Source organism: Parasteatoda tepidariorum, chromosome 11 (assembly GCF_982258835.1).
Source record: "Parasteatoda tepidariorum strain Cologne lab strain chromosome 11, Ptep-v5.0, whole genome shotgun sequence".
Classification (NCBI taxonomy): Eukaryota; Metazoa; Arthropoda; class Arachnida; order Araneae; family Theridiidae; genus Parasteatoda; species Parasteatoda tepidariorum.
Genome location: NC_141765.1, coordinates 62656021 through 62682313, shown reverse-complemented (window position 1 = coordinate 62682313; position 26293 = coordinate 62656021). Strand labels below are relative to the sequence as shown.

Here is a 26293-nt window from a genome sequence, read left to right as displayed (position 1 = left end):
CCTTAAGTGATTTCTGATAAAAATTTATTATTTTTTTTTAAAAAAAGTTGTGGGCGGTCTGGTTTTACACGCGACAGGGGGGCGCGCAGTCCGCGTGGGGGAGTATTCTTATAAAGAGGAGACATTTCATTTTATTTACAGAGATTTTTCACTGATACCGTTGCCAACTCCCACAACGCCTTTCATTCGAGCAGAAGTTTTTGATTGGGTGAAAGCACGAAATGAGAATTTCAAAGATCGGATTCATTTTTGCGTTCTGCATCCTTGTTCTTCAAACTCTTCCACCTGTAGCTGCTTTCGATGCCAAAGATCAAGTAAGAAAAACACAAAACAATTTATAAATTTTTAATTACAAATAAAAAAATTAATAACAGCCAAAAATGATAGATTTTAAAGGAATGTTCTTTTTTTTACTGTTTGAGAAATGACATAAAAAATATTATTACCGTTGTTTTTAATTAAAAATAACTAGTATTTTTCATTTAATTGCTCTTATTCTGCAAAAATTAATGAAAGTAAATCAAATAAAATTTCCAAAACTTAGTGATGTTTCTTCTCAATTCATAATAAATTTTTTGTATTTTCAGCCGAAGGCAATGGCTTTTAAGACCGAGAAATGTTTTTCGTATAAAAAATGTCACGAAATGGTTTTACAATTTTGAGCAAAATTATTCATTTTTTCTTTAATTTTGTGAATATTAATATTTATTTATGAATATTTATAAATGAATATTTATTCTATCATGAATATTTATTTATGATATTTATTTCAGTAATAATATATACATATAAATTAAGTAAGATTCATGAATGCTTTAAGTGTTACTATAAGTGTATGACTATTATTAATGAGACATATCTATTATAATTCAAAGACGATAGGTTTTGGAGATGAAAAAGTGATATTTGATTAAAGCATTTGAAAAATGTCAAGAAAATGTTTAAATTTTTCAGAACCAAATTATTCTTAATTTTTTTTAAAAAAAAATACTAATTGTTCTAAAATTTGCGAAGTTTCATTAAGATTATTAAATATATATCAAGTTAAAAATTTCAAATATGATAACAAATGGTATCGATTATTAAAGAAACATCAGTGTTATTAGACTCAATAAGCTTTTTTTACAAAGAATAAAATTACTAAAGTTATTTGTAGTTAGAAAATGAATTTTATTTTTTTAGTTTTTTTTATTGCTTTAAATTTGATACTATTTTTTTAATAATTGTGATAGGAATTATCTGTTAGAATCAAATAATATATCACCAAATTATTGGCATAAAGTTTTAATTATGAATTATAATGTACATTTTTTTTATCATTTATGATAATCTTTGCACTCAATAACAGTTGAAGCAAATTATGATGCTATTGAAAACAAAGAAATTTTTTATTATTTCATATAAGATACAATAGTTTAGAAAAAATTTATGCTTTTTTTGGATTTATAAATTCTAACTACATTGTACTGTATATTCCATTTATATTATAATCAACATAAGTCAGATAATATTTCCAAAACATGATAATTAACATTCTTCTTTTTAGTAATACATTTAATAATACATTTATATCATTCTTTTTTATAATAAATTCATAGTAATACAGTTACGATAGTTTTTTCTGCCTCAAAAACTATCGTTTTTGAAGCAGAAAAAATTACTTGTTCGTTTTATGAGATAGAATCTCTCAATAATATTTCCCCTAGTAGAAAGATTATCATTCATATAATCTGTAGATTTTATTATATAATATATAATGCTGTTGCTGTTACTAATGCCACTTGCCAATACCAACAATCGCGATTATATATAATAAAAAATAAATTTATATTGATTAAGAATACACGGCATAGTAAATTATAATCTATTTATCAAGTAGTTATAAGTTAAACAGCGCTTGTCAGAATAAAATATTTTGTGCTGTTGAGCATTATAATATAATAATCATGCTCAACAGCACAAAATTTTTTGTAACACAAACTGACAAACGCTGTTCAGCTTAGAACTACTTAATAAACAGTTTATAATTAATATGTTCAGCATTATAATATAAAAATTTTATAGCAAATCACACCTCTGGGGGTACTGAACCAGGAGTTTCCATGTCTTTTGAACTGGTTCAAAATCACAAGGCTATACGGCCAAAATTAGGTCGGCTATTCAACGACGGTAATAATATAAAATAACATATAAAAATCATGATAGCATACAATTACGTTAAAATAACAGTAGAAATAATAATAAAAAAACAACTGCGCTTATTTGTTCGGCTTCTTATTACATATTTTTTTTTAAAAGAGGGGAAAAAATATACAACAATGAAAAACAAAATATACAACAATGAAACAATTTTTTGCATAATCACCAGCATGATCTCATGTTCCAGATATATTTGCCTTTGCGGTTTTTTTCCATGTAATTTGACATTATTTTTCAATTTTTCTAAGAATTATTTTGAAAACTTATTTATGACTGTCCTCTTCCTTATAAGATCAAGTTTTATCAACCAACAATGGTAAAAAGAATATGTTAAAGAATGTTTTAGCACGGACTTAATCAGATTCAGGAATTCAGAGATTGTCTCATAGAAGCTTCCAGAAATTACAAAAAAGCAAAGTAAGTTCTCTGTATACTGCCTTATCCAATAAACTGTGAAAGAAATATATCCTGCTATGCCAAATTTTTACGAAATAACGTTTGAAGGAATGTTTGGCTTCTGGATTAACTTCACTTCTTTTAATAAACTTTAATTATCACTGCGATGTTGAATAGGTTAATTTAGATAAAATATAAAAAGTAATAATTTAAAAAATTAACTAAACTAGAGTAGAGAATGAAAAGTGTATTTTCTTTTCAAAATGAATTTTTTTTCTTAAAGTTTTTACTAGATTATCCACAACCACACTGAGAGAAAAGAGCATTTTTAAAACTACCTGAATATGGTAAACATTACCTTGTTTCTGACTCTATGGGAACACCAAACTGCTCGATAATTTCTCCGAAACTCTTTGGTAATGATTTTGGAAAATTAATAACTAAATATGGTTTCATAATATGCAATAAAATTTGATAACTATGATGAAATTTGGTACTTTTATCATTATACTTTAGAGCTATTCATTCGGCTGAATATACTTTTCAGTTTCGTATTTTCTACTAAATGAGTCGTACTAAAAACTATAATTTTATAAACCATAATTTCTAGAAAACCGTTACCATATGAACAGGAAAAGTACCAAATGAATGGTTTAAATACGATATAATTTAATTTTATTAATTAGAATTATGGCTTGTTTTAAAGAGATGTCATTACCATTCAATACGGTAATTTTATCAAATTTTTTTTCTCCGTGCTTACATAATATTTCCTCATAATTTATAGGGTCATTTCATAAGATCTTAAATTGAACTACGTTTCCGATGAAGTTAAACCATAATATGATGTATTATGTTTAAAATGGTTTAATGTGGGCAATCAAATAATTCACTGAGATACTTTATTAAGGTTGAAACAATTTGCTCCGTACTGTGATTCAACGTGCACTTGAAGTGCCTAACAAAATAGTGAATGGATATACTAATCTAAGTACTGAACTGATTCAGGTGTTACACTTCATATGTATGTTGCAGGTATGTTCTCGCTTTCTAAATTATACTGAAAATTACTAAGCGTTTTTTTTAAGAAAAAAAAAACAACTTTATGGTGTTGTTGTTTTTTTTTTTTTGTTTTTTTTGAAATTCAGAGAAATAATATAAATTGTATTTGTTTGTTTTTTTTAGGAAAACAAAAAATAAACGTTATGTCAGAATGCTTGATCTAACCAGTGACTAGTGTACATTAACAGTAAAAAACTATGATTGCTATGTAGGAAATTGCTAAAATTTCAAAATTTCATTTTCAATAACTTTTTGCTTATAGTAAAAAACTGCTCTATGCTCTAATTTAATTGAGCTCGACAAGCTCTTTCAATATAAACATTTATGACAGTGAATGAATTATGGTTGCATGTAATGAAGTAAATTCCTGCATTCTGAATTACAATAAAATTTGTGATAATTATAATCTATTTTTTTTCTTCGGAAAAAATAAACTTATTTTTAGAAAATCTGTATTAAAAAATGCATTTCATCCAAGTACCTGCATTACAAAATCTCTGTACTATGTAGTATCAGCAATAATAATTTACTTTATAATCTTTTATAATGATCTTTTTAATAATTTCAAGAGACTTTTTGAAATTATATGATTATTATTGCTCTTAAAATGTCTTATCGTTACAGCCAGAATTAACACAGTACTAAATTAAGTGAATTTACCGAATGTTCTAATCATTTCTTTGCTTAGGAAAAAAAATTGGGCATTTTACAGAACAGCGAAATATTACAGAGCGCTTCTTTTTCTTATATGAGGTAAATTTTTTGCATTCTTCGGAAAACACAAAAAGTACGTAGTATAACTAAACGCTAATATAATTTGAGAAAACGATGATATTCAAAAAAATATTTTAAAATTTATTTTTAATTACTTTTTAAAAAAGTCGACTTAAATTTAATTATTATTAGTTATATAATCAGTTTGTTAATTTTAGTACAACTTCTTGTAAATTAATCTATATTAATGTATTTATTAAAGTAGTTTTTGTGTACATTTTAAATATTTTTTTTACAGTGTTTGACTTTTTCATAAAATTGTTTGCGAGAGAAAATATCCAATTTGACAAATTTAATTTTCTCTTATCAAAATTAATTATGTATGATTAAATTTAGCATGTATTTTAAATTCCTTCAAATAATAAGCTTATTTTAAAAAATGATTCAAATATTTAAATATGCTGTATGTTCATAATGTGTAACAAAAATAAATCTATTATAACAGATGTCATTAAAAAATTTGGAATATTAATTTCTCCATAATTTCTGCATAATAATCATTATACTTTTAAGGGTATTTCAAAACTAATAAATTATAATTAAAATAGTCATAATTCATGCATCAGCGAGTAAGTTACTTAATTTGAATTTCTTGCGAAATTTCATTATTGAGGCAAAAAGCATGAATAGTAATTTGATAAAATAGCTAGTCTGCAACGTCTCAGAGCAATATTTTTCTTATTTATAAATAATAAGTAATTTATAACAATTTCAAAATTTGAATACGTTGAAATTAGAAGTTGCAAATTTTAAAATAGCAATTCCCTGAAAGTTTTCATTGCTTTATTTTTATTACCCTAAAACAAAGGTACTCTAAAATATATATTTAATAGTATATATATTATATATATTATTGTATCATATAAATATATATTATATCATAAATATATATTCAAACAAGTTTAAATAATGCATGTTCTACTAAGTAGAACTTATTCTAATGCATGGTAAATTACGGAGTGTCAAAAGCTGTAACCAATAAAGTAAGTGCGATGACTATATATATATATATATATATATATATATACTGCCAAAAATGGGACTTCCAAGATATCTTATACTTTAACTTCCTGAGCAACAGCTTCAAGGTTTTAAAATTTAATTATGCTATTGACTTATTGTAGTGCTATTTATAATGATTATTCCACCCGTATTAAAATTTTTTCCTAATTAGTAGTTCTTTTTTTCATGTAATCTCTAGTACAATCAAATCTGTTCAATCAAATCTGTTCAATCAAATCTTAGTACAATCAAATCTGTGTTACTAGTTCTACTTGAATATTGTGATTATTATTTCTTATGTTTACCTTCACGATCCAGTAAACGATTTATTAAATAAAAACAATATAGAACATTAAATAAAAATGTTCATAATTAATTCACATTAATAAAATTGATTCAAAAATTTGGACACAATTCAAGATCAATAAAAATCATGTTTAGGAATTGAATACGTTGAAATGAAAAAGAAACAAGTATGGTCAAAACCTTCAGAATATGTAAAAATTTGCCAAATTTCTGGTTCTATGGAAACTCGAAAAAACCCAAAAGAAATCGATAATTTTTCCTAAAGCACTTTAGTAATGATTTGGGGAAAATTAAAAATAAAATATGGTTTTAAAATTTGTAATAAAATTTGTTACTGTAGTAAAATTAGGTTATTTGATAGTGTTACTTTGAAACTACTAATTGGGTAAAATTTACATAAGAGTTTTGTATTTTTCACCGATTGCTTGGCAATACGAACTATAATTTTTAAAACCAGAATTTCTGGTAAACTGTTGCCTTAAAAACGGAAAAATTACCAGATTAATGGTTTAAATACCGTACATTTTTGCTTTATTACCAGAATTATGCTTTATTGTATTTTCTTTAATTGGAAATGTCATTAAAAATAGTCATTAATATAGTCTAGAAATGTTATTATTATAATCAGTGCGGAAATTTTATTCTTCTCATAATTTGAGAGAAGGTTGAATTCATAAGCCTTAATGAGACGATAAAATATTAAAAAAGTTTTCTCCTGTTATAGATATAATTTAATAGCAGACTTGTTATAATAAAGTATTCTTTAATACTTAACTCTGAACATTTCTTGAAACGTAAACTTTCGTTTACTCTAATTAGTCCAGAAGCTTTTAAAAATATGTAAATATTTTATAAAATTTATTTGCGTTAAAAAAAAAAATTCATTTAAGCACCGATATTATATTTCTTACGCAAATTTCAATTGCTCCTTATTTGTATTTCAGTAAATCGTATTTTAAAAACATTTCGAAAGTGTATTTGGGTACCTTCTGTTTTGGTCAATTGTATGAACATTTCTATGTTGTTGTTCTTCCCTTTAAATCGCTGTTGTTTCAAAGGAACTGATTTCTTTAAAGATTAAATTTTTGTAACAACTTTATTAAATTTTTACCTAAGCATTACACCTTATTTTATTTTTTACATATCTTCTAAAAATACTCACACCGTTATCATTCTTCATGTAACTCGACAGGTATCGGCTTTCTTATTTAAATTTTTGTTTACGTAAGATCAATTAAAAGATACAAGAAATTTCAATTAGTTTAGTACGAATTTCCATGTCAATAGATCAAAAAAAGTTGTTTTAAATATTTTTTAAAAGAAACTCGTTAATATACTTTTCTGCATTTCTTTACTAATAAACGTGCTCCTTTATGTCTTAAAATAGCACTCCTTTTTATAGAAGCAATTACATAGTAAACTTGTATAATATGTTTTTTTTAATCGAAAACATTTAGTTTACTTTACACAAAATACTCTCAAAAGCCCTATTATGCCTCATTAAAGTTTAGTGTTGGCTAAACGAGTAAGATTTTCTTTACTGAAATAGTATTCAATAGTATTTCAAAGGTATCTAGATTTTACCGAAACACTCTGGATTCAAAATTCCTTTTTTTTCATATAAAGCAGCAAATTGTTGAAACAAATGACAAAAACACAAAAATTAAAAATCAGCATTATAAAAAAGGTATCTAATTTTCTTTTCGATGGTTTGATAGTTATAAACTTTTTGTTAAAAATTTAATGCATTTAGAGATGATGTGCTATTTTGCCCTAGTATATTATTTTTGAGATTATGCATTTTGCCTCAAAATTAATTAATACAGTTTTAATTTTGAGCATGTCACTATACTCAAAAATGAGTATAAGAGTTTTCAATTTCAACTATATTTGTTTCGGAGCTATTTTGACACATTTTTGAAACCCTTTTTTACAATGAGTCCTTAATTAATCAAAATGTAAGAAATCTTTAAAGCATATTAAAAAATCACTGTATTATATAAACCTTTAAATTCATGTACTTTTTATTGTTTTTGATGAAACGAATACAGGTTTTTAATAAAAAAAACATGCATTCTAAGAACAATGAAAGATATGTCTTCCGTGAAAATAAATAAGCTAAACTTCAATTGTATACAAATCATTTTTTATACAGAAATTAGAAAATTTACGCAGCAAATGAATTAATCACCGAGTAATACAAATTTTTTTAAACAGTGTAAGAATCGTAATCACTCGATGCTGAACTTCAGTTGACTGCTCTTTCAAATAATTTCCTTTATATAAAAACTGAATCTTTTAAATAAACTTGAAAAAATATTTGAAAACGGAATTCTAAATTTGTAATCAAAAATATTTGTTGACATAAATCATAGATCTTTACAAATAAAAATCATATGAATTTTAAAAAAAATCAATAAACTTCACATTTTAAATCATACGTTAAGAATTTCACACATATTTATAAATTATATACTGATTAATGTTTTGAAAAAAAAAGTCAAAAAATTACATTAATCATTGTTTGACCTGGATTTTTTCTTAATAGATACATCTTTTAACTCTGAATGTTAATAACTAATTGTTATTTAGTTTAATTATTGTTTATTCAAACTTGTTTTTTCAAACAATAAGCATCTAGTTTTAAAACATTAAAATATCATAAGGTATTTTATTTTTCATTTAAAACTTACGTACTGAAAATGTTTTCTCTAGAAGTAGGCTTACGTACATTTAATGCGTGCAGTAAAAGCTAAATTCTTACAGAAATAAAAGTTTTCTATGTAAATTGCGCATTATAATTCATAAAATCAGTTTTCAACCGAATAATTTATGTTTAAGGGAATATACGAAAACATGTGCATTCTTTCATATTCTTTAAGATTTTTTGCCATTGGATAAGTACCAAAAATTTCTAACTACATAAATTAGTATCATTCATACAGCTGTAAACGAGCAGATAGAAAAATCACTAAATTTCTCCTATATTTTCCTCGATTGTTTTTCAGAGAAAATTAGTCAGAAAGTTCTCTAATTTCCTAAATAAAGGACTGATCTTCTGTAAAAAAATTTTTTTTCATAGCTTAGCCTAATGCTTATCTGTTAGTTTAAATCTAATCCAATAAAGTTTTTATTAAATAATAGTTTACTTCACTTAAGCATAATTAACTTATCGTGAATAAAAGAATTACTTTCTCATTGAAAGTAACAGCATTTAAAACAATTGCGGTTTTGTTTTCTATTCTTCCTGTGCTTGTCATTGACTTATCATTATACCAATACAATCAAACTTATTTGAAATAATCCCACGCATGAACGACGGAAACAAATTCATAACGCAAAGAAAAATTATAAATTCAATTCCATCCAAAATGAAAATTGAATTTCTATAAAATTATATTTTTATGCCTTTTATACATTTTTAAATTAAGAAAAGTTTTTTTTTTCTTTACTTATTTTAGTTTAAGGATAAGGAATGAGACACTTTATTTTAAAATTAAGACTAAGATAGCATTAAAATACTGAGTAATTATTATGCTGTTCTTTATTATTATATCCAATTTTCAGTGAGCAAAATATAAAAGCATATATGCATATATATATATATATATATATATATATATATATATATATATATATATATATATATATATATATATATATATATATATATATATATATATATATATATATTAATTAAAGTTGCATTCTTGTTTAATGTTTTTATTTATAAAATTTATTTATTTCTATCAGCTTTAAAACGAGCTCACAATTATATTTTTTATGGAAAAAATGTATTAAAATAAAGTTTCTTTAAGTTAACACCTAAAAAATAATACAATTACGAAGTTTGTGATTTTTCTTTACTTTACAACCTTTCTTTTCATCCATGTTTAAAATTGAAGAGAAAAATGTGAATAATTTATGCAAAAAATTTTCTGCTTTTTATTTGGGATGAATTACATATTTTTTATGAGTTTCATTTTTCATGAGTCTCCCATTTTATCCTACTTTTGCCGAATCAATCTAATAAAATAATAAAATATCTATGAATTAAATTAATAAATATAATATAATTTTTTTTAATTTTTCTGAGACGAATTCGGGAAATATTTATTCATGAGTTTCAAAAACTTATTTTGAATTTGTTAAAGTTGTAAATGTACAACATAAAATAAAATAAAATAAAAAAAAATTTATTTTTTACATTTTGAGAAAATTATGTTTAATTATTGTGTTGTGGTATTATGTTTAATTACTGTATTGACTAAACAAAGATATAGGTATTCAAGCTTTAAGCTATAATTTCGTTTTTATTTTTATATAATTTTTAATCTCGGAATTCCTAGATTGACTTTGTTTAATTAAACAACACAGGATGCAACACGGCATCTGATAAATCTAGTGTTAGCATGTAAAGCATTTTTAATTACTTAATTTAAAGTGAGATTCTAACTTAACAACGTGTATTAAATCTGCAATGTATTATATCTCGGGAAACTAGTTTATAGTTGTTAGAGTTTCAAAAGTTATTTTTATGCTTTCATATTTTACATTAGAAGCTATCCAAAATCTAATTTTGGGAATTGCTTTACTAAACTAAATGCCAAACAGTTTACCCCATATTAATCAATAAATATATAGGGTAAGTCAAGGATACATGGCAGAAGTTTTTGTAAACTGAAATAAAAGTGCTAAAAATTGATATACAAGAAATGTTAGCGCATATTTTAATTTCTCATGCATGCACTTAACATATTTTGAACAAAAGATTATGAAATATTGACAAAAAAATATTTTAAAAGAAAACATTTGAAGAAATACTTACAAGTGGTTAACTCTCCTTAATGTCAAGGTGAGTAGGCCATCTAATACAGTAACAGAAAAATAGAATTTAAATTCCAAAAATTAAAATATTTTATTCGGTTAACCATTAAAAACGTACGATAATGTGCGAAGAATGAATTTTATCACGGTAAATAAGTAAATAGAATTTAAAAAATAAAACCTAATGTACAAATTCAATTCAAATTTAACTCATCACAAAAACATGATCTCATTTTTGACAAAGGTTTCCAAAGTATGTACACATTTTATGAAGCCACTGCATGCACCTCACACATCATATTCTGTCATCATTTCCAGTTGTGGCATTGTATTCTTCGCTACAGCTAATACACTGATATTCAGCAGTTTCTGAGAGTGAGATTATTTGTAGGATTCTGTTGAGTAGGCAATAGTATAGGGTGTTATCAGATTATCAAATAATGCGTTAGATCTATATAATCAGAATGCATCAAGTAGGGTTTGCATGGTCTTTAAAAAAATTTAAAAAATGGTTTATGTATTGAAATAAAAAAAGCCAAGGATTTCTTTTTATTAGCTTTGATCTTAATTACGGAACCAAGCGAAACTAAAAATTACGCAATTAGAATTTTTCTTTTGAACACATTAAGCGTGGTGGTGAAAATAAATTTACTTAAACATCTCGTTTTCTTACTTTTTCTACCAACTTTTAAGTGTTTTAAGGAAGGAACTTACTAAATTTGATGTCGAACCACCCTATCTAATATGCCTATACGCAATAATAAAAATCGAAACTCTCCGATTTTAGGAGGCCCTCTCCCTTAAAGTTGAAGCTGCCACCGAATTTATAATGTAACTCCGCCACTATATTCCTTTGCTTTTTAACCAGGAACAAAGATTGGATAATATATGTGCCTTGAATGTCCATCTAGAATACATTGAAATGCAATAAAATATTTAATTTACAAAAAATATTTGCCCTCTAAATAAAATAAACATTGCAATTTTTCATACTTTTTTGCTGTCATGAAAAGCAGAGCTTTGTCCAAATATCTAAACAAGTTAAGAGCACCTGTGAATCAACACTTGCTATAATATATTAACAAATATCGGAGTTACTTTAATTGGCCACCTCTCTTCCCTGATCATATAATCTAGAAATGTACGTATTAAATTTACAATCTAAAATTTTTCTTATCTACGCGTGGGCAAAAACCTTTTCCCATGCAAGACCTATTTTCACTGTGTAATAACTTTAAGGGAGAACCAATTTTCTACGCTATTAATTAATGAAAGCCCCAAAATCATAAAAGTGCACGAAATGACGATTCAACTGTGATTTTTTTTTTTTTTTTTTGAAAAAATGAATATTAACCGCTCTTTCCTCTTTATCTTTATATGTCTTGAGCTTATAGGCAGTAGATATAGGACGGTTTAGATTCAAAAGTCGATGCAAGTAAAACGAGTTTTTTAGATTTAAAACTCGTTTATAACGAGAACGTAAGGGCCAAGGCAATTCGTTCCTTGAATCAGGATGCTTGTTGAACACTTGTTTGGCAAAATTATAGTAAATAAAGATTATAATAAATAAAAATTTTAATAAATGAAGTTCATAATAAAATAAATTTATAATATGTGAAAAGGAATTAAAAAAGATTTAAAAATTGCTTACTTTTACCAAATTTTATTTCCACTAATTTGCAATACGTGGTACTCGTATAAAATTGAAATACATTCACTAGTACGCTATTAAAAAAGATTCAAAAATTGCTTACTTTTACCAAATTTTATTTCCACTAATTTGCAATACGCAGTACTCGTATAAAATTGAAATGCATCCACTAGTACCTATTGATTCTAGAAATGTATGTATTTTCTCGACTAATCAAGTGTCTATGGGTGTAGATGGTGGTAGCTTGTATTTTCTTGTATTTTCGCCATCAATATTTAAAGTCTTACTAGCAATTGTTCAAGGGCATGAAAGTAGACACATGGGATAACGATACAGGTTAAATCTCTTTAATGGTTTACATAGCAACATATTTTATTAGATAATGAAAACATGTGATTCACGGCAAGACATATGAGAAACTTTGCTTTCTCTGTTTCGCTCATATACTTACATTATTTTAACAAATTGAATTAAATGGGCCATTGTTAATCCTTCTGACGGGATTAAAAATGAATATAGTAAGGTTGACCTTATTCATACCATTCACACTTAAATTTAATTTAATTTTTTAAGAGTCACAAATTCATTCTCATTTAATTTTTCACATTTAATTATTCATTCTCATTTATTTATTCATCCACATTTAAATTTTTATTAGTTACAAATCACTGACAATTCCATTCGAAGTATTTCAAAAAGAAAATACTGTTGCAACAGATATTATTTTTTGATAACATTTGTGCATTAAGTACTAAAAATTAATTGGTTTTACAAATGTCTGCAAGCGGTGTGAATTAAAAAAACGGTTTCCTTATTCGTATCACCTGCTCCCTAAATTTTACCAACCTCAAAATATTTTAATATTTATTATTAAGTAAACCCTCCTGCAACTCAAAACAGTCAAGTTTTTGAACAGTTACAATTATAATAAGAGTAATAAGCCTATAAAATGTTAATTGAAGTTAGCTCAGTAAAAGATCGACGTATCAGATAAATCCTTTTAAGAAAAGTTCTCAATTGTTAAAGTCTCATTATAAGTCACACTCACGTGTTGAGAAATTTGGTATTGGGCGGCATTTAGTCAGGCACTTTTCTGAAGTTTGGATGTAGTATAATTAAAATAGCTTTAAACTCGACCTGCTCAGCTGTCGAAATTAATACTTTGCTCCTAAATGGCACCGGTACGATTTAGAATACCATACGAGGTACAATTTAGACATCTACGTAACGTTGTAAACAAAGTGTTATTCCAAACTTCAAACAATAATTAGCCAGTAAAGAAAAGGATAGAAGATAACAGAATAAGTTGCTTAATAATCATATAATGTATATTATAATCCATACATTATATTAATATTGCTATATCCTTTCACAGAATGTTCAAAATAACATTGAAAACTTGTAAAACCAATTAATTTTAGCAAAAACTTAACGCGAATTCGCTGCGACTTGTGTCTTCTGAATGGGTCTTCAGGTCAAAAAATCTTCATAATTTTTCAGCTAGAGCATTCTTTACACAACGATTCTTCAGAAATCTAAGAAGACAGATTTAGGAAAGGTGCGATTTAGGAAACTTCCCTTTACTCGAATAATACTTCCGATAACTTCATTAAAAAATTTTCAATATGTAAGAATTTTTTTAAAAAATTAAATTCCATTTATTCTCGCAATAAGAGTGTTTAATAAAGGCTTTTCACGTTGTTTTACGTAAGCAACCATTTAGTGACAAATTTCCTCGTCAAATCCGAGATCTTGTTAAATTGGGACACATAATAAACGAATTGACAATATTGGGCAAATAATTCTCTGTTACTTAGTGAAATTTAGTTTATATAAAAATTTATATCTTTAAAATTGATCACCGCTTTCTATCAACAACCAAAAGATCTAACATCAGTTCAACTGTACTCGTCTGCAAACTAAGTGCTAATATTTCCATTTTGCAAGAGGAAAATTTAAGTACTTAAATTTTCTTAATGGCATGTCATCTTCTCAGAATTACTTCGAAATAAATGTCACAGGAGAATAAAACGAGGAATTAGCTATGGAGCATTAATTGAATATTCTATTATGTTTTAGCTTAGCTTACAATACTGTCTTTATCTATTGCCTCATTATATGCTTTTGACTCTTTTTAGAAATTAGAGATCAGTAGATTGATTAAAAATGAAAAAAAATGAAAAAATTAAAGTTTCCCAGACAAAATATTATTCGAGCTAATCGAATTAAAAACAGTTATCCTCCTAAACATGTAAAATTTATTTCTAATTATAAATAAATTCAGCATGTATGCTACCAAAGAGTTAAAGGTAACATCATTATTAATATAATTATTTACATACTCCACTAAATAAAATGTAAATGCTCTATATATTTTTAATTAAGTATTTTGAATCACTATGGATTAAATAACAGAAAAAAACAATGAATGATTATGATTATATTCAAAATTTACGCTGAGAAAAAAAGTATGATCAAAACTATCAAAATATGGTTAAATTTATTCTATTTAAAATAGCTCCGTAATTTTTACCCAAGTGCTTTGGTAAGGATTTTGGTTAAATTAACCATAAAATACAATGTTTATAAATTATTATAATAAATTATTATCCAACTTTTTAAAAAACATCGAGAAATGAAAAAAAAAATTAAACATATTATTATTTTAAACAATTGCGACGTTTCGGTAGATTTACGCAGTAACAATGTAAACAGAATAAAAAAATATTTTTAATCACATACGTAAAATACAATCCCACTTCCCTTTAGATAGTCCTTTTCCGTGTTTAATACTTAAGCAATAGCAATAATCCTTGAACTGTCCTTTAACAACTTCAATCACCGCATTTGAATAAAGTTCAGTATTTGAAATTTCTCTCGATTTAATGAAGTGTGAAAATAATTCTCATTAAACTGTCTAATGATTTTCTCTGTTATTGATTTACACGCTTCTAAAGTATCCAATCATGGAAGAAAAAAACTGAGTCTTAGTAAAATAAATATTTATTCTTTTTTTAAGCAAACTGTCGAACTTCTTATGAGATTAGTGACTACATCTTAAAGCATACACTTTTAGAAAAAGGTTTAAGGGAGCAGCTTAAATATTTGATAATTATTCCAGGATACTTTTAAGATGTGTAATATTTTAGATTAAGTTTTGTTCTTAACCAAATGAGTTCATCAAGTATGTCTCTAGCAAAAATTAAAAATGCTTTTGCCATAGTTTAATTGACGCTCATCTATCGACAAAATACAGTTTCTAGTAAAACTCTACGAACAGTATATTGTAATTTTATTTTGATTACAGTAAAAAAAGTTATTTGTCTTTAATCAGTGTTTTTTTTTAAAAAAAAAGCTCAGTTTACCCTTGCATCTTTTAAAAGATTTATGATAGAAAGATATTATGATTATAAAGATACTTTTTAAATAAAAAATAAACAGCAAAAAGGAAAAATAACTTATAAAAATTATACTAGCTGGGTCGTTTGTCACGCTATTGTAGCTTCTATTTTTGAATACATTTTATTGATATAACTTTAGCATCAAAACATTTTTGCATGTTTATTAATTGGGTAAATTCTTAGGAATAACATTGCACTTTTAACATAGAATTTACCAATTTGCTCAGCGTTCTCAATATTCTTCCGATAAAATGGCGAATTCTGTTGATTTGTTTTGAAAAGCACCAAGTTCGCTACATTTGGACTGTAAATATTTTTATTTTTTATTTTCAGCCCATTGAGAGCAAATCAAGTTATTCTTACTTCAATAATGAAGTTTTTTAATTCTTCCGACACTCAAATAAATTTAAAAAAGCTACAATTTTATTGCTTCAGAATTTAGCAAAGATTTATTTTAAATTATATATATTATCTAGTTAAAAAAATTGACTGGATTTTAAAAAGACTATTTTTTTTACATATTTAAAATATTATTTAGTTCTTAAAAAAGTTGCGCCAAATTGGTTAGATTTTTTATTCTCCCAGAGAAAATTTGTCAAAATCAATAAATAATTCTCAGTTTTTGATTATTTTAATGAAAAAATGTTTATTGTGATGTTATGAGAAAAAATATTTTTAATGAGAGCAATATTTTTTTAGAAATTAGAGAAATTCAAGCTCAATAACTTTTCAAAATTTATTAATAAATCATTTTTCAAAAATTCGCAAAAATTAAGTCATAAATGCTATAGTTTTACCGAAAAAGTTATAGTTCAAAAAGAGATGACGCTTTTTCTGAGATTCATATTTTCTTCACCATCTACGTACTGTAAATAATAAAATGATGGCTAGAGATAGGCAAATCTTCATGGAATTTTTTTTTAAATTTTACTTTGTTGTCACCCCTTAAGACGAATTCAAACTAGGCTTAACAGAGCAGAAGCGGAAAGAAATTACTTATTTTAAGAAAATTAAATACAGTTTTGAAAAACAAAACTTACCCCTATTTGCGTAATATCCCTATTACGCAGATTAAAGCATACACACATATTATAGCGGCGAACTTTAGTTTCTGTAGATGAAAAGTAGCACTGATGACGCCAACCACAAATGCTCGCCAACTCGCTATCGATTGCAAATAATTGCAGACCATGTCCAAAACGCGCTAACATTGGAATTTTTGGAAGGGATAATATTTAACGTATGGTGTGAAGGCGAGTGATCTTGGTGAAAACTTTATTACATTTTAGATGTTTAGAGCTTTTATGCATTATTTAAATTGTATATGAAAGCTCGATTTGGTGTTAACTTGAAAACAAGTGTTCCTTCTGACAGACATTTTTAGGGTTGTTCAACATAAAATTCGGAAAGATACTACCCTACAAATTTTACAGTGATAAAGCAACTTCAATTTATTTATTGCGTATTCATTTATTTCTAATTACAAGTACTAAAATTTTTCTGTAGATTCCAAACACCCCATTTAGCTTCTAAAAGTATTCCTATCAGAATAAGCTTTGTAATTCCTAATAAAATAATGAGTACGCTGAATCGTCTTTTTAATGTGATATTACTACTAAAATATTTATTAAACGTAACCAAATATTTAATAAATAAATCACAAACTGTTACGTCGCATAGATAAAGCACAGTATATAAACCTCAAAACATTTCCTGGAAAAGTGTAGAAATTTCGTTCCTGTAAAAAAAGATTTATTTAATTTCTGAATCTTTGAACTTGATACTCAGAGTTTTTCTTCCGCGGGAAAATAAAATGAATGCTGGCTGCCTACACTGATGTCATGCGACTTCTTTTCATTTTTCAATTATAGTTCACGGCACAATCGAATAGGGAAAAGATGACTTGCCTTATCCAATTTCTGATAATCGTCGTTTGAAAAAGAAAATTTGAATTTTTTTCCTATCAAACTTTCGAAGATTGTTTTAGCTCTCAATTGGTATTTCTTGCAGGAAAAATAACATGCTTCCTAAAACGTTTAATCTATTTTTAATTTAAAATGTCTCACTCGTGGCTAAAAGTCGCTATGTTGAATGGTATGATTCAAATATAGAAACAATTCGCTGTTCATGACAGAGTTAAAGATAGATACATAAGATTAGTCATTATTGTTAATAATTCAATCAGATTAATAGTAGCTACAGAAAAATATTACAAAATAGATATTAGTAGTATATTGTAAAATGGTATAATTGAGATCTGTAAATAGTTGAATGCTGCCTGAAGAATTCTAAAAAAAAATATGATAAAAGTATTAGTTTACTGGGGGAGGCGGTATGATTCAAACCAGTTACTAATTTTTTATTTAGTGAAAAATCATTAAAAAATGAAATAATAATATTTTAGTTAACTGGGAGATGGTATGATCAAAAATAGTATTTACTGACATAATGTTTAGAGATAAAATCATGCACTGAAAAAAAAGATGGGGTCAAAGTTACCAGAATGTGGTAAAATTTACCGTGTCTCTGGCTCTTTGGGAAAACCAAAAAGCTCGGTATTTTCTACTAAAATACTTTAATGATTTTGGTAAAATTTACAATAAAATATTGTTTTATTATATGCGAAAAAATCTGGTAAATGTCTTAAAATTTGGTAAATTTAATATGATACCTCAGTGCATGGCATAAAAGCCATTTATTCGGTTAAAATTTGTCTTCAATTTTGTATTTTTCACTAAATGTGAGTTACTAAGGACTATAATCTTGAAAATCAGAATTTTCTGTAAGCCATTACCATATGAAATAAAAAATTACCAAATGAATGGTTTAAATACCGTATATTTTGGTTTTATTAACAAGAATTATGGTTGTTATTATCATAAGTAACGGTAATTTTACAAGATTTTTCTTTCTCTTCGCCATAAAAGCATAATGTGAATATTAATTGGTAGTGAAAGGATGTGCTAGTGAAAAGGTAGGGAAAGGATTGGTTGTGAAAGGGTAGTGGAAAAAAGAGCTAATTCCAAAAAATATTAACAGGCTCTTGCCATGCTATTGGTTTATGCTTAACACTAATTTCTTGCAAAAACATATAGTAAATATTTATTTTTAAAACAAGGACATTCAAAAACAATGATAACTTTGTAGAATATATCATTAAAACATGAAATTATTAAAAAGTTGATTTTTTTAATAATATTGATTTGAACTTGATATAATACAAAAAACTGGCTAGAAAGTGCTATATTATGTATAATCTTGAGGTTGCAATTTTTTAAATTGTAAATTTTTTAAATTTAGAAAATGCTTTAAAAAATCTTAAGACATATCTTAAAAAATACACATTTCTATATTTTTTTAAACCATCATACGTAAAATATTTCTAGTGAAAATTTTATTTTCATGGTAAAGTTTTTAAGAAGATTAAATTAAATTTATGTCAAATACGCTGAAATATATAAAATAACGCCTCGTATTTTATTACTTTATCAAATGTTTGTCTCGCTTTTAATCGGCTTGTGCAAAATAAAATCAAGTAATGGAAAATTTTCCATTCTTTCCCAGCTAAGTGTTTGAAATAAATATTCTATCTAAAATATTAGAAAAGGGCAAAGTTGTTTTCAAACTACGACACCCTACTGTTTGTAAACGCTTTTATTGTTTGAGAATTTATGTTTCATTTTGGTATCACAGCAAGCTATTTTTCTACAAAGATATTGACCCTAGAATTGTGATTTTCGTTTCCTGCAAAACATAAATGCTCTACTTCTGTTTCAAAAACATTTATGAGCTCCAAATTTTGCAAAATAATTTTAATATACTTAAAAATTATTTCTATGGTATTAGCTTAAAAATATAACTTTTCGGCAGAATATAAAATATTTTTACACGTTTCTTTTAATATGTGTTGTATAATAAATGTTGTAAATTTCAGTAATAAATATTGAAAATTTTGTTTCGCTGCCTCGCTAGTTCAGTGGTTAAAATAACTCAATCGAGGAAAAAAACAAGGGTTAGAATCTCAATTGAGGCAGTGTTGCTATTATTTTACTTACTTATTAATTTCACTTATGTATGACGCTTATTGACTTATTACTTTACTTATGTGGTATTTTATTACAGGAAGACAAATGTAGTGTTTGGGGATTTCTAATACGAAATTTTGCGGTTTCAACAATATTGAGAACCACGATGCTTTCCTACACGTAACACCTAAAGCAAACCCAAGCATATTCACAATAAACCCGTTTAAAAACTCAGATTAAAAAAGCTTTTACTGTTACTGCAAAAAAAAACAATCTGTTAGAAAATAAATCAAGTTTTGGAGTTTCTTTAGAACAATAATTTTTTCAGTCACTTAGCTATAACTCAAATATTACTGTGACTCAATTTTTCGAGCAGTCTTGACCTATTATTATTAATTTCGCATTATTCATTCTTTATTTATCTATTTTTACTCGTTTAACTCGATGGTTTCTTAAAAAAATTAATCTCTGCACAATAGGCTTTGCTTGTCAGAACAAGATGACACAGTGTGAAAGAAAGAGAAAACATATAGGAAAAGAATTCCAATGACTTACATTGTTTGCATTAATACTGTACTCTAATGCAATGGAATTTAGAAACAAACGGATTAGTTTAAAATCAATTTTATCCCTTTCATTTAAAACTGATAAAGCTCTAAATGAGACTTATGTTTATTATTTACTGTTAGAGTTTCTTTCGAATAAATATAACTGAAAATAAAGGTGCCTAAGTGAAAGTTATAAATCTATAAATTTAGAAAATAAAATTAATCTTATTACACTTAGAAAAAAGTATGGTCAAAACTGCCATTATATGGCGAAATTTACCGTGTTTCTAGCTCTATGGGAAAAACTAGAAAATCTTTACCGAAGCGCTTTACTAATGATTTTTGTAAAATAAACACCAAAATATGGTTTTATATTATGTGATAAATTTGATAAATGTGGTAACATTTGGTAATTTTATCATAATACCTTAGATCATGGCATAAAAAACATTTCTTCTTTTCAGCTTAATAATTTTTACTAAATGTTCGGAAACAGGAACTATAATTTTATAAACCAGTATTTCCCGTATATCGTTATCATATAAACAGAAAAATTACTAAATTTATGATTTAAATACTGAATATTTTGGTCTCTTTTAAGAATTACGGCTTTTTTATTAGAACTGCCTTTACTATATAGTATAGTAAATTTATCAGAATTTTTTCTCTGTGTAATACTGGGAATAAAAATCTAACCATGAAAAATAAATATTTAGCATTAAGATATAGAGTTTCTCCAAATACTCTTTCGACGATAAGAAGACAAAGATAAAAAGATAGATCATAGAAATCAATGAGCCAGCTGTCAAAAGAAAAATTATTCTTATTTTAAAGATGAAAAAATACTGTAAGTGGTAGTTTAAGGTAAGATATACCAAGTCAAACTTTTGATGGCTCGAGTTATTGTGAATTGGCTGCATTCGAAACTTTATAAAAATACTGCATCAATTTCAGTCTTCTCAAATATTTTGTGATGAGTGAATTTTATCATCTGGTGTAAAAACTGTTTTTTATGAATAATATTTATTCATTTAATAAATAAATTTAGAACAACTGATCAGCATAAAATTTGTTTCGTAACCCTCAAAATATTTTTATAATCCTCGTAAGAAAAAAAAGCAAAAAGACTATGCCGATTAATAAGCGGAAAAAAATGCTGGTAAAATTATCGTGCTGCATAGTATTGACATTTCTGGTAGAAAAAAAAAGAAAAAAAAATTTAAAAAAACAACATAATTCAGGTGTTAAAAACCAAAATACTCGGCCTTTAAACCATTCATTTGGTAATTTTTCCGTTCATATGGTAACGGTTTACCGGAAATGATGCTTTTTAAAATTATAGTTCTTATTAACACACATTTAGTAAGAAATATAAAGCTGAAAGTAAATTTAACCAAATAAATGCTTATTTTATGCCATGCTCTAGTGTATCATGCTAAAATTACCAAATTATATTTTATTGCTAATTTTACTAAAAATCGTGACAAAATTGTTTTGGTGATAATGGTATCACGATAAAATTACCGAATTTTACCTCATTTACCAAATTTTTTCATACATTATAAAGCCATATTTTATTGTTAATTTTACCAAAATCATTATTAAAGATAAGTAAGTAAAGATTCGGTAAAGATTATCGAGCTTCTTGGTACTCCCATAGATCTAAAAACACGATACATTTTACCAGATTCTGGTTTGTCAAGACAAGTTTTACCATATTTTGATAGTTTTCACCATAAATTTTTCTTACTGTACTCACACAGTAATTCATACGTGAGAAAGAACAAAAAGATTTTTCAAACTTTGATAAATCATTATTGTCTCCATAGAAGCAGAAAAAAATCCTTTGTTATAGGGTGTATCTAAAATGTGGTTTCTAGCGAAAACCAAATTCATTCGACTTTCACCAAATGATATTGCGATACTTTCGTAATTTTTGTACAAAACATATGTTTGTTTTTTTAACAAAATCTAGTTATTTTGAGAATAAATTAGGGAAATCATATAACATACATTAATTATTTACTAGTTTAAACCCGCATTTATGTTTCATGATGGAATGAAATTTTAAAAAATACATAAAAGGGAAAGTTTAACAACTTTAAGTCTGTCATCATTAAAACTTGATATAATATATCATTAAAACTTGAAATAATAATTAATGATGCTACTGACTCCCAGGGTTAGATAAATGGTATGAAACAAATTATATTTCAAATCATATATACGTAAGGTGGATATTTTGGCTATAATTATAAGTGGCTTTATTACGGTGGGACACTTTTCCCCTACTATTCTTTATTTATTCAATTTTTCTTCTAAGTGGAACAGAGTTATACTTTGTTTTGCTTAGTTTTTATTGACTTTCTTCATGTCCGATTATGGCACAAAATCAAAGCAATTTTATTTAGTCGGGAGGCACTGTAGTAGAACTGTTTTCACCCTTTACTGCATTTCATTGGTGACATACTGTCAGTTGAATTGTCGGAGGTCAAAATGGGTCGTGAAGATTCTCTTATTCCAACTGACGTAACTACTTAAAGCAGTAATTTGTCTTCTAAGATCTCTCCAAACACTCTCTGTCACATTCAGAACTTCAGATTTGACTGATGAATCCGTCCGCCAAGTATCTTAACATTCCAAAAGATTCTCGCATGATGAGGTCTATGTGAAAAAAGATTACGCCTATTAAAATAAAATCGGTACCAACTGAATCCCTATAAAAGCAAACATAAGGCGCCAAGAACACACCTCAATACTCATACCAATAACGGTATTTCAAAGGGATAGGGGTCGTATAGCCATTCGTATTGACATGCATTGCGACATCCATGCGTTCAGCCATTGATACTTTCCCAAACAATCAAACATTTGCTTCCATAATCTCTTTCTTTCGAACACTGGAGGGCTTCCAGAATGATAATTTTAATTGCATCCTTTACCTACCCTTCACCGTCCTACGCTGCTAGAATTTTCGATCTAGAAGTATTGCAAAATAATCGGTAGCAGTCTGTCCATCCAATTAACCGTATAGTTTACGGAAAAGAACATTTTTTACTCCTACGGTTTTGAAACCGTTTACATCTTGGATATTTAAAAAGCCATAAATTCAAAACTATACGGTTTTTTGATCATTTACAACTAGCATGGTTCATTTTATAAGACGTATTAATAGAACATTGAGAAACTTGGCTAAAAGTCCATAAAGAAACTCTTTAAAACTTAACTTCATTAACTAAAGAAATCTCGCAAAATGATGGCCAATTTGATAGGAAAAAAAACAGTTTTCTACTCCGAATTCTTCTGATTTATCGATTAGCATTTTGGAGTTGGTTCTGTAATGATCGGAGTCCATAGTACTGAGTTTGGAACAACTTCGCTTACGGTTACGCTGGGAAAACTAAGCAATAAAATTAGAAAATGTCAAAATTTAATCATTAAACTTACCATCAGTAGTTTTATTCATATCATCATAAGAAAAAAAATTATCAGCAAAATAACACGTCGTATCATAAACATAAATAACATTTCGGTTGACCAGAACACAAATTTTCCTAAATAGATACATAGAGAAAGGTTTTGATACTTAAGTCAAAGAAACCTTTAGATAAGTTTAAAATTTTGATTGGGAAAAATATTTTGCATCAAATAATATTGACAATTCTATTTTGAGGAAACTCTTTATCTTAAAACGAAAAGAATTTTTTGATAAAGAGTATTTAGAAAACTCATCTTCAATTTTTTTTCTATTGTCATTGAATTTTTGCCTTATAACAAAAGGTTGCGTAAAAACGATTTTTAGAAGTAATATAATAGTAATTTTAAAAACTTGTGAGAACCTTTTTCATCCTTTTCTTAATTAGTATTAATATTGATCATGACTAAATTGCAAATAAATTAATATTTGTATTTTTGTACTTTTTCAGAGGTATTCAAAACGTTCTACGATGCTTTTAAATCGGCTAATGAATGCTTTGAACAAAACTTTCCACCATGAAAGTTTGAGCATACCCCAAATGGAGCTGCATCGAAGAGGAGAAGGAAAAATGTATTGGAAATGCTACTTTAACGCAGTTTCTTGCTTTCGTAGGAAATAGGCAAAAACATTTTTTCAAATAGTAAGTAAAATCGAAACAATTGTTTTTTCAGAATATTGAAATGCATATGAAAATGAAAAATTGATTACAATCACCAAAATTCGGCATTTCATAGTTTTTTTTTAAATTTCCGTTTTTTGTTAAATAGGAAAATTATCACCTAAATTTATTTAAAAAATTAAGTAGTACAGTAAAGCCAATATTAAAAAATTTCAGGATTTTGGAATACCTTAGGGGGGGGGATGCTGATGTGGTAAAAAAAAATATCACCTAAATTTATTTAAAAAATTAGGTAGTACAGTAAAGTCAATATAAAAATTTTTCAGGATTTTGGAATACCTTAAGGGGGAAATGCTGATATGATAAATAAAAAAATTATCACCTAAATTTATTTAAAAAATTAAATAGTACAGTAAAGCCAATATAAAAAATTTTCAGGATTTAGAATGCCTTAGGGGGGAAATGCTGATATGAGCTTTCGAAATAAAATCAGATTGCCCAGGATCCTTTATTTAATTTAATATGATAAGTGAAATTGCCCATTTGACTTGTCTTACATATATTATTTCAGAAATTGAAAATCCATTGTCATTAGTTAGCCGAATAAGAAGGTTCGTTAAATATACATATACAATTTCAAATGTTCAAGTTACGGTTAAAAATTAAGAAAATTTTGTCCCTCTTTCAAATTACCAGTGACTTGAAAGATTTTACTAGTCTGTGAGCATTTTCACTCTTCCGTTTATATGCCTGTATTAGATAGATTAGATTTTTTTTAAAATAATAAAATAAATTTAAATGAAAACATTCATTACAAGGAATTTGTTATGTTTCAAATTAGGATGAGCCGTGCTTGTTTTATGACAGAAAAAAACAGAAGCATGAATGTGAAAATAAAAAACTGGTAAAAAACCGAAACAATCTACTATACCTTTACATAGATTGTTACTCCCGGAACCTATGATAATTATTTTATGGTGGCCCAAGGCAATTTTTACTGGTCCCGATGCAACTAGGTGCATTATTTTGTGTTCATAATCTATTATGGGTACATCAACCGTAAAAAACACTTAGCAGAAAAATTGTTTTTTTACTGTGAAATATTACACAATAATTTTCATAGTAATATTTATTTGATTATAATATTTTAGTGATTTCTCGGTAATTAATACTGTAAAAATAATCTATATATCAGATTTTTTGTTCTGTAACATGTTCCGGTAAAAATTGATTTTACGTTAAAACATTCCGGTACTTTTTGCTGTGCATCGTTAGTTATGAGCCCTGTAATAATTGTTCTTCTCAGAGTAATTCAATTACATGAATAGTTTCGTTTGCCCACCATTTTTGGAAGTTAAGAAAATTCTTAAAAATGTAAAACAGTTTTTTTTTAAAAAAATAATATAAACTTATTTTTCGTTTTCTTTAAATGGTTGCACTGTGAATAAACGAATATTCACGAAATTTTATTGTAAGGAATTTTCTTATTCAGAAAATCTGTTTTTTGACCATTAACTTTTTTTAATTATCCGTCTTTCAATGTTTAACCCGCATTTTTTAACAATAGTAGAACGAATTTTTTCAGCATTGCTTTCCATAAGTTGCATTTTCCCTGTTGTAAGATCTAACTCCTTTTTGGTTTTCTTTTACAGATTGTGTGAACTTTCTATGCGCATACTATGAAGAAATCATTATTATTTATATTGATTTTAAAATATTTTATTGTTATCATTTTTATTTATTTATTTATTTATTTTTGCACTTTGTAATATTTTTGCTCACTTTGTGCAGTTCATAATAAATGTAAGCTGTTTATTGTATTGAAGCTTAAATTATTGTGTATATTTTGGTCATGTATGATGAAGTCAAATAAAGTCTTGTCAAATATTTTAATTGCAATTGTTTAATGTGGCAAAAATGAGCAGTTTTTACATTTATATTACTCAATTTATAATAATCGTATATGGAATCAATTAATTTATCTGAATATTGTAAATGACTAATA

At 26.4% G+C, this 26293-nt stretch overlaps 1 protein-coding gene across 1 annotated transcript; it reads left to right on the top strand.

Annotated features, from left to right (window-relative positions):
• Positions 1-143: 143 nt before the first annotated feature.
• Positions 144-26181, top strand: AstCC (Allatostatin double C). The gene is made up of 3 exons (XM_087155078.1): positions 144-314; positions 24118-24309; positions 25941-26181. The coding sequence occupies exons 1-2, from the start codon at positions 222-224 to the stop codon at positions 24286-24288; spliced, it is 264 nt and encodes an 87-aa protein (XP_087011204.1). The 5' UTR covers positions 144-221; the 3' UTR covers positions 24289-24309; positions 25941-26181.
• The last annotated feature ends 112 nt before the right edge of the window (positions 26182-26293 follow it).

What these genes read in the sequence shown, in the direction of transcription:
- AstCC (XM_087155078.1), top strand. Translation starts at nt 222, where the DNA reads ATGAGAATTTCAAAGATCGGATTCATTTTTGCGTTCTGCATCCTTGTT. An exon ending in CTTTCGATGCCAAAGATCAA is followed by an intron (nt 315 to 24,117) that starts GTAAGAAAAACA and finishes GTACTTTTTCAG; the next exon opens with AGGTATTCAAAACGTTCTAC.